Source organism: Sorex fumeus, unplaced genomic scaffold (assembly GCF_029834395.1).
Source record: "Sorex fumeus unplaced genomic scaffold, SorFum_2.1 ptg000020l, whole genome shotgun sequence".
NCBI classification, from domain to species: Eukaryota; Metazoa; Chordata; class Mammalia; order Eulipotyphla; family Soricidae; genus Sorex; species Sorex fumeus.
This window is the reverse complement of record NW_026606077.1, coordinates 14,076,467-14,085,562: the sequence shown is the minus strand read 5'-3', so window position 1 is coordinate 14,085,562 and position 9,096 is coordinate 14,076,467. Positions and strand designations below refer to the sequence as shown.

The 9,096-nt window shown below is 61.9% G+C and overlaps 1 protein-coding gene across 1 annotated transcript; it reads right to left on the bottom strand.

Annotated features, from left to right (window-relative positions):
* Window positions 1-1,996: 1,996 nt before the first annotated feature.
* Window positions 1,997-5,592, bottom strand: PPIF (peptidylprolyl isomerase F). Its single transcript, XM_056113457.1, has 6 exons — window positions 5,348-5,592; window positions 5,044-5,074; window positions 4,824-4,912; window positions 3,934-4,030; window positions 3,589-3,664; window positions 1,997-2,667 (listed from the first exon to the last, which is right to left on the bottom strand). Exons 1-6 carry the CDS (start codon window positions 5,492-5,494, stop codon window positions 2,532-2,534), a joined length of 576 nt encoding a protein of 191 aa, XP_055969432.1. The 5' UTR covers window positions 5,495-5,592; the 3' UTR covers window positions 1,997-2,531.
* Window positions 5,593-9,096: the final 3,504 nt, after the last annotated feature.

The following is a 9,096-nucleotide window of genomic DNA, read 5'->3' as shown; positions in this document are numbered from 1 at the left end:
TGACCCAAAAAGCAAAAAAAAAAAAAAAAAGTTTCTTCCAGGGGAGGAGGTGGAGAGGCAGGCCTGACGGGGGCCCTCTGGAGTGCCCCCTCCAGCCTTGTGGGGAGGGGGGGTGGAGTCTGACCATGTTCCCACCCACCTGGCTCACACTCAGATTCTCAGATCCCCGGTCCCACAGCTCACCCTGAGGCACTCCGCAGGCCGCAGGGGTCGCCTTGTAGCCAGTGGACCCATGGTCCTGGCTCTGTACTCAGAGCACTCCTGGCTGGGCTTTGGGGCCCATGTAAGGTGCCAGGGGTTGAGTATGGGTCCACTGGGTACAAGGCTTCTGCACGCCCCCCCCCAGCTCCCCCACCCCAGCCCCGGACCCCAAAGGCACTGCTGTGGCACATCCCGACCCTGCCCTTCTCTGGCTCTCCTCCCCACCCCCACCCCACTATGACGCTCCCCTTCCTTCCTTCTTTCCCCTTCCTTTCATTTTCCATTCTTTTCTCCTTATTTTTTTTCCTATTTTGGGGGGTTTGGGGCCACACCTGCAGTGCTCAGGGCTTACTCCTGGCTCTGTGCTCCAGGATCACTCCAGGTGGTGCTCAGGGGACCCTGTGTGGTGCCGGGACGAAGCCCAGGACACAGGTGCCAAGGCCAGTGCCGTCCCGCCATCTGGTCACCTGCTCCGGCCCCACACATGCCTTTCCCCCAAAGAAAATGCCCTGGAGCTCCGAGGGAGTTAAAATTCTCCCAAGCTTTCTCCCACTTCACTGAAGAAGCCAGAGACCTCAAGTTCCCCAGTGTGATTAAAATTTAAATGCAAACAAGACCCCACAGGCCTCGTAATTCTATTGTGACAGAATCCAGCGGCTGCCTGGAAGGGCTGGGAGCCACTTTCCCCAGGTGGAGACGGTCAGGGACATGGCTGTTTCAGAGAGCCGAGCCCGCCGGAACAAGGGCCCCTTCGCTGCGCAGCAGCTGTGGAGGGCTGCAGAGTCCAGAGGAAGCTATGAGGCTGAAGGTCACGTTCCGGCCCCTGCGAATGGGCAGGGGTCCTGCTCTACTTGCTGACTCACACGCCCCCTTTGGGCCAGCAGGACCCCAGGGTTTACCCATCTATAAAACGGACTTACTTGGCGAACAGTAATTAATTCTTTCCATCACTGACTCAGCTCAGGTCTCCCAACACTGTCCCTTGCGAGCCCCTCGGGGAAAACGCGGCAACGGGGGGAGTCGGGCAGCACGGACCCCAGCTGCTGAGCCAAGAGGCCGGCGGTCTGCACCGCTCGACTCAGGCTTCTGTGAGCACGCTCGCTGGGGCAGCAGAAGACCAGTCACCTGATCGGGGACTCTGACAGATGCAGATGTCCTAACTGCCGGCCCGGTCCGTCTGCTTAGAGGGTCTTTTTTCTTTTTGGGTCATACCCGGCGTTGCACAGGGGTTACTCCTGGCTCATGCACTCAGGAATCACCCCTGGCGGTGCTCGGGGGACCATATGGCATGCTGGGAATCGAACCCGGGTCGGCTGCATGCAACGCCCTACCCGCTGTGTTATAGCTCCAGCCCCTGCTTATCCCCCACCCCAAACCTGCCGATTCACACACCTAAAAATGAACTGCCAATTTCAATGGCACATCTGGAACCGCCAAGTCCACCCCTCGCCACAGGCTGCAGACCTTCCTCTAAAACCAATGACTGTCTGGCCCGGCCCTCACGCCCACTGAATACAGCCTTCAGCAGCTCGCCAGAAGGTTCCAGAGCTCTGTCTGTAGTCAGCCCAGTGCTACCAGGATACAGGAAGGAAAACAGACTTGGGGCCACCAAGGGGCGTGGACAGCACACGACACTCTAAGGTGTGGGCCAGCCGCCTCTGGGGTTGAAGGACAGCGACCCCCTCACAGAAATGACAGGCCTCGTCAAAGTGACCCTGGACAGGTAAAGGGTGGGCTCACACCGTCACGGCTGGCTCCAAACCCCCAACTACAGATCTTCAAAGCAGGGTTTGTCACAGAAAATAGATTTATTTCACATTGTAGGCGGGCAGTTACTGCTCCACAGGGCAGCATATACACATAGGTATGGGTGTACATACGTACGGATATATGTGTAATCAGTGAATCAATTTTATCAAAACAAAAACAATGCCAGCATGCCAGGAAATGCACAGCAGCCCTGGGCTCACAGCGACAGATTCACAGTCGGGGCCTCAGCTCCTGGCTGCATGGACCCTGCCACGGAAACTGCCGTGAAGGCAGCCCGGGCCACACCGGCTTCCCCTTGCAGCCACAGAAAAGGCCGAGCCCGCCCCAGCCAGCGCCCGCGCACAGCTGAGCGCGCACTGCCCGCAGCTCTGCCCGCTAAGCAGGTGACCAGTCGGCCACGACTGACCGCTGGAGCCCAGCCACGGGCCAAGCAGGGGCGTGTTCCTGTGGGCGCTTCTGGGCACACTGAGGAGGTGCCCAGGATGCCGGGATGGGCGGCCGGGACAGTCACCAGGTGAGTCACTCGCGTGTGCCGTGTGGCCTGCAGCGCTGGGCCACGGTCAGCTCAGCTCGCCACAGTCTGTGATGACGATCTTCTTGGACGGCTTCCCACTCTTGGAGCCCAGAGCCTCTATCTTCCGCACGACCTCCATCCCCTCCTTGACATGCCCGAACACGACGTGCTTGCCGTCCAGCCTGCGGGGACGGGCGGAGACAGTCGGCACTACCCCCCAGTGCCCTGGCGCTGGGGCCATGGAAGCCCCAAGGCCAGCGAATCGGAAAGGCACTCCCTTGGGGACCAGGACCGGCCTCCCCCGCCCCCACACCCAGTCCCCAAACTCTGCGTTTCTGGGCACCCACTGGGCCAGCTCAGACGCGGTGAGCCCTGCCAAGCAGGGTTCCGGACAGATTTCAGGCAGGGGCAAGTCAGAGGACAGAATGGCCCCCGGCCTGTCCGAAACCAACGGCCACATGCCACGCAGTGGCACGCGCACTTCTCCCAAGCAGACAAGGTCTCTAGACCTTAGGGCGGCAGCAAGCCCAGGTCGAATCCCAGCACCACCAGCCTGAGCCTGAGCAGAGCAGAGCCAGGAGTGAGACTCCCCCCAAGAAAAAAGGGAGGGGGACCCAAGCGATATACAGCGGGGAGGGCGTTTGCCTTGCATACAGCCGACCTAGGCTCAATTCCCAGCACCCCACATGGACCCCAAGCACCGCAAAGAGTGATTCCTGAGTGCAGAGCCAGGAGTGACCCCTGAGCACCACTGGGTGTGATCCAAAAAACAAACAAACAAAGTGGGGCTGGATCGATAGTACAGCGGGGAGGGCGTTTGCCTTGCACGCGGCCAACCCGGGTTTGATTCCCAGCATCCCAGAAGGTCCCCCAAGCACCGCCAGGAGTAATTCCTGAGTGCAGAGCCAGAAGTAACCCCCGTGCATCGCCAGATGTGACCCAAAAAGTAAAAAGAAAGAAAGGAAAAAGGGAGGAAGAGCCAGAGAGGGACAGGAGAACAGAAACCCAGAGCCAGCGTCACGGCCAGCTGCACACCCCACTCTCACGGAGCCCCGCCCAGGAGAGGGCACCCCCTCTCTCCCCCACTGCGACGAGGGGCTCACCAGTCTGTCTTGATGGTGCAGATGAAGAACTGGGAGCCGTTGGTGTTGGGGCCCGCGTTTGCCATGGACAGGACACCTGCCGAGGAGGTGGGGAGTCAGGTCCCCCAGCCCAGCCCAGCCCTGCCTCGGGTGCCCCCCACGGGCTCTGAAGAGGACAGAATGTGGGGCTTTCCCTCGAGGTCCTCCCCCAAATTCCCAGGTGAGCATGTGTCGGGTGTCTGTTCATCTGGGATGCTCCCAGCAGTGCTCAGGGTCACCAGGGCGCACACACGAGGCTGGAGCCAGTCGGGCCCAGGCGCCCAGGGGCTGTTCCTGGGACCCAGGGGCCACCCCTGCCCCACGCACCTGGGCCCTCGTGCTTGAGCTTGAAGTTCTCATCGGGGAAGCGGCTTCCGTAGATGGACTTGCCCCCAGTGCCGTTGTGGTTGGTGAAGTCTCCGGCCTGTGAGAGCAGAAGCCCTGAGCCCTGGCCCTGGGGCTGGCCCCCACAGGGTCAGACACCCCCCCCCCCCGCCCCCAACCTAAGGAAGATCAGCAGTGTCACGCCTGCTTTGTCTCTGCAGGTGACATCTGGTTTAACTATAGGTCACAACTATTTACAACAGTTGGGGGTGGGGGCTAGGCGCCACCCACGAGTGCCCAGGGAACACTCCTGCTGGTGCTGAGTCTTGGTCTGGGGTCTCAGCAAGGTGAGTACTCAGTCCTGTCTCAGGCCCAGTGGTCCTGCGGTCACAGTGCCCGCCACTGTCCTGTAACTCTCGCTGTCCCCATCTCTCCCTGCCCCAAGTCCTCTCAGTTTTGTGACCCTCAGCCAAGACTTGTCGTCATGGATACTGTCTCAATACTGTCCTGGTTTCTCTGGGCCTGTGTCCTTCATCCCATCACTGTCCATCCCGTCCATGTGCCCAAACGATTCTGAAGGCCCTTCAAGGATAACTCTGCGCGTCCCAAGCAAGCACGACCGGGGCGCCTGCCCCCCACGCTAGTCCCGGGGTGCTTCCGACCAGCGCAGAGGCTGTGCTCAGAGCTGCCCATGCCAGCACCCAGGTCTGGCACCCCCAGATGCCCTAGGGAACTGGAGAAGCCAAGGGCCCACTGACGCCCCAGGTGGCCTGAGGGCAGCCCCAGCCCCCGGCTCAGCTGGGCTCAGCTGGGCTAAGCGTCCGTCCTTGCACACCCCCCGCCGGGTTCCAGACCAGCCGGCCCGCGCCCTGTCCGCCCGCCCGCGCGCCTACCTGGCACATGAAGGACGGGATGACCCGGTGGAAGGTGGAGCCCTTGTAGCCGAAGCCCTTCTCGCCCGTGCACAGGGCTCGGAAGTTCTCTGCAGGGACGGGGGGTCAGTGCGGGCTTCCTCCAGGCCCCTCCAGCCCGGGGGTCCGCGAGCGACCCCAACCCCTGCGGCCCGACCTCCCCCCGCCCCCCCGTGTGGACGCGGGGCCCGGGCGGTCTCACCTGCCGTCTTCGGGACCACATCGGCCTTCAGCTGCGGGGAGAGCAGAGGGGGCGGTCAGTCCTGGGCGGTCAGTCCTGGGGCTCTCACCACCCCCCCAGCCCCACTTCCTCTCGCTTCCCGGGCCCGGGGCGGGCGGCCGCCGGTCTCGGCTCCGGATCTGTCGGAGACCCGGGCCGGGGCCGTGCCAGGCCGGCAGCCGCAGACGGGAAACTGAGGCCCGGGCGGCCGCCCCCCGCCTACCCGGCGCCCCCAGGAGGAGGAGCCCCGCTCGGCGGACCCGGCGGGCCGTGACCTTGGGCTCACCTCCAGCACCACGCGGCCGAGCGGCTGCCCGTCGGCGCCCACGTCCAGGTAGACCAGCGGGTTCCCGGGCGCCGAGGCCGCGCGGGCGCCGCAGGTGCGGGCCGGGAGCAGGCGCAGCAGGCGGGGGGCGCGGCGCAGGGCCAGCATCGCGGGGGGCGCGGGGGGCGCGGCGGGCGGACGGGCGGGCGGCTACCGCAGCAGCAGCGGCAACTCGTGACGGACGGGCGCACGCGCACGCGCACGGGCACGAGCACAAGGTCCGCGGCCGCCGCGCGCTGCCGCCTTTATAGACGCATCGGCCCCGCCCCGCGGCCAGGCCCCGCCCTTGGACAGGCCCCGCCCCCTCTGCCGGCCCGCGGGCGGACCCTGGTGGCCACCGAGAGCAATGCAGCCAGACTCGCAGCTCCCGAAACGCCGCCCCCACCGCCCCTGCGGAGACCCGCCGGACCCCAGCCAGGCGGGTCCACGGACCCGCACAGCAAAAGGAGGTGGCTCCGTTCGGTGAGGGTCCGAGTGGGTGAAAGAAACGGGGAAAACGCAAAACTGTGCTTAACTACAAATTATGAAGTCGTATTTGTGTGTGTGTGTGTGTAAGTGTGAATGTGGGTGTGAGAGTGTGTGTGTGTGAGTTTGTGTGTGTATGAGTGTGTGTGAGAGTGTGAGTGTGTGTTTGTGAAGAGTGTGTGTATGTGTGTGTTTGTGAGTGTGTGAGTGTGAGTTTGTGTGTATGAGTGTGTGTGTATGAGTGTGTGAGTATGTGTGAGTGTGTGTTTGTGAAGTGTGTGTGTGTGAATGTGAGTGTATGTGTGACTGTGTGCGAATGTGTAAATGTGAGTGTGTGTGTGTGTGAGTGTGTGCGTGAGTGTGTGTGTGTGTGTGTGTGTGTGTGTGTGTGTTCTGGCTGGGGGCATCCCAGGCTGAGTTCAGGGCTTGCTCCTGCCTCTGCGCATAGGGATCACTCTGGCCATCTGCGCACAAAGAACCGTAGGAGGAGCCTGGGGTCTAAGGTGGGTCCGCGTGTGCACAGCAGACCGCCCTGCCCTCTGCCCCATCCCCCCCTCCAGCATATTCCTGAGCCAAACTCCAGACCCTTCTCCTGGGGGGCCACCTTCTCCTCCGTGGCCCTGTGGACAGAGAGCCAAAGCCCCTCTCAGTTTAAGAGTCGGCCAGGGCCAGGGAGACAGTGACGTGGAGACACAGGCAGGGACGCCTGCCCCAGGGACCCTCTTTGTCGTCACCTGGTCCTGAGACTAGAAACAAGACTGGAAGGAACTCTGGGGTCTGGGGGTGGAGGTCAGGGCTGGGCCCGAGTCGGCTCCCACCCTGTGAGCCATGGCGGCCAGTACTAGTTCCCCTGTGACCCACGCACCCCAAAACAGCCGGGCAGCAGCGGCATCTGGGGCCGCTGGGCCCTGGTCAGGGAATCCGAGCGGGACACGCTCTGGGCTGACCTGTCCACACTGCCAGTAGAACTTATTGGCGGGAAGGCACCAGCCACCAAATGCTGGCCCGGCACAGGCTCCGGGCAGGCCTCAGCACTGTGCAGCCCCTCTCTGTGCCCCCCCGGGAGGGTTTGGTCACTCGGTGACATCCGGCCGGCTCCTGCTCCCAGCCAGGAAGGCGTTGTCGCGGGGAACGGCTCCTCTCCCCCGCGCCCTGATGGGATGGGCCCAGCCAGGGGTCCCCGCTGGTCCCCTGGCCCCCCACCAGTCATCCTGTAGCTTTGGAGGAGGAGGAGAATAGATCACCCCTTGTGCCAGCTCCCTCGGCCCCCTCAGCCAGGCAAGCGGGCAGAAGTGTTCCTGGTACCGCAGGTCCTGGGGGACCCCAGTTCTCCCCGCCCCCTGGGGAGCCCCCTCCCCTGTAACACTTTAGTTCCCCAAACTGCTGCTCTCCATGGCTGCCGGGGGCCAGATCCGCTGTGTGAAGGGAGGGGACAGGGGACCACCAGCCCCAAGAGCTGGGGAGTGGGCTGCCTCAGGGAAGGGGCAACTCCTGAATCTGGGTTTCCTGGTGTCGGCGCCTTCCTGGGCATCTCAAGGCTGTGACTGGCCCAGGGCCGGGAGGACTGAGGCGCAGGCAGCACCGGGAGCAGCCTGGGGCCCGCAGAGAGGCTGAGCGGGCATCCCAGTGACGGGAGACCAAAGTGGGGCCTCTGAGTGACCCTTCTGGGGGCTGGGCAGGGATCTGATGGGCCATCCATCATAGTCATGGCAGAAGAGGAGAGGAGAGGAGAGGAGAGGAGAGGAGAGGAGAGGAGAGGAGAGGAGAGCCAGACCCAGCCAAGAGAAAAGAGAAGAGAGGAGAGGGGAGGGGAGGGGAGGGAGAGAAGGGGAGGGAGAGGAGGGGAGGGGAGGGGAGAGACAGCCCCAGCCTTGCCTGGGCAGGAACCGGCCGGGCCACAGAGACTGTCGGTGGCGTCTCTGGAGCTCCGTGTGCTCTCCACCGGGCAGGCCAGCCGCCACTGTGGGGCGACTCGGTGTGTCACACACCTGCCCTACAGAAGCTCTGTGTGACTGTGTCTGAGGCTCAGCCCATGTCAGGGTTGACCAGGTCGAGTTCCGGTGCGTGACTAAGCCCCTCCCCCTCAGCTCTCCCAAGGCAATGCCCGGTTCTTGGTCAGATTTCTTTTGCTTCTAATTTAATTTAATTTGTTTTGTTTTGGGGCCACCCCAGTGGTGCTCAGGGCTTACCCCTGGGCTCTGCACTCAGGAATCCCTCTGACAGTGCTCGGGGGACCTTATGGGATGCCGGGGATTGAACCTGGGCTAGCCGCGTGCAGGGCCAGTACACTGTCTCTTAGGCCCTCTTTCTTGATCAGGTTTCTATAACACCAGAAGGGGTGTGAGGCAAAACCAGCCCTGAGCTGGGAGAGATCGGGTATCCAGGAGAGTTGCAGCACACACCCAAGCAAGAAGGGCAGGGTGTGGAGGGGGAGGCACCAGCCCCACGGGCAGGGCAGACAGCAGCCCCATGGGCAAGCCACGCCATTCAGGGCGCACAGGCGCAGAAGTCTGAGGGGTTCATGAGGAGAAGCTGCAGGCCCTGAGGGGAGGTGACTGCAGGTCCGGCACGCCTGAGGGGACAGGACACAGAGGTGGGCCTGCTCCCAGCAGGGTGGGGTTGCAGCAAGAGCCACTGCCCAGACATAGAAAGATTGCATTCATCTGGGGAACATGAAGTAACAAAATAGGAGACTAACACCCAAGAACAGCTGAGATAAGTACCAGGAGGTTCATTCCGTGGCTTGGAGGAGAGCCACACATGCTGGGGGGAAAGGGAGCTCGGATAGAGAAGGGAGCACCAAGTAAAGGGTGTTGGGAGGATCCTCCCAGGATGGGAGAAGCATGCTGAAAGTAGACTATAGATTGAACGTGATTGCCACTCAATGCCTCTTTTGCAAACCATAGCTCCCAAAAGGAGAGAGAGAATAAAAGGGAATGCCATGCCACAGAGGTGGGGTGGGATGGAGAGGATGGGGGCATGGGAGGGATACTAGGATCATTGGTGATGGAGAATAGGCACTGGTCGATCATTGTATAACAAACTCAAGCACAAAAATTTGTAAGTCTACAACTGTACCTCATGGTGTTTCACTAATGAAAAAATTTTTAAAATAAATAAATGAAATAAATAGAGTTTCCATATTAAAATATATATATATATATATAAAGAGCCACTGTCCATCACCAGGCCTGGGTCTGTGTCGCTCTCGTGTCTCCAAAGAGGGTGCAGGACCCAGGAGAAGC

Bases quoted from the DNA above. Each gene is read 5' to 3' on its own strand.
- PPIF (XM_056113457.1), bottom strand. From the start codon at position 5,494: ATGCTGGCCCTGCGCCGCGCCCCCCGCCTGCTGCGCCTGCTCCCGGCC. The intron at 4,031-4,823 runs GTAGGCGCGCGG...CTGCTCTCACAG, and splicing joins TCCCGTCCTTCATGTGCCAG to GCCGGAGACTTCACCAACCA. The intron at 2,668-3,588 runs GTGAGCCCCTCG...CCGTCCCCGCAG, and splicing joins TGCACCATCAAGACAGACTG to GCTGGACGGCAAGCACGTCG.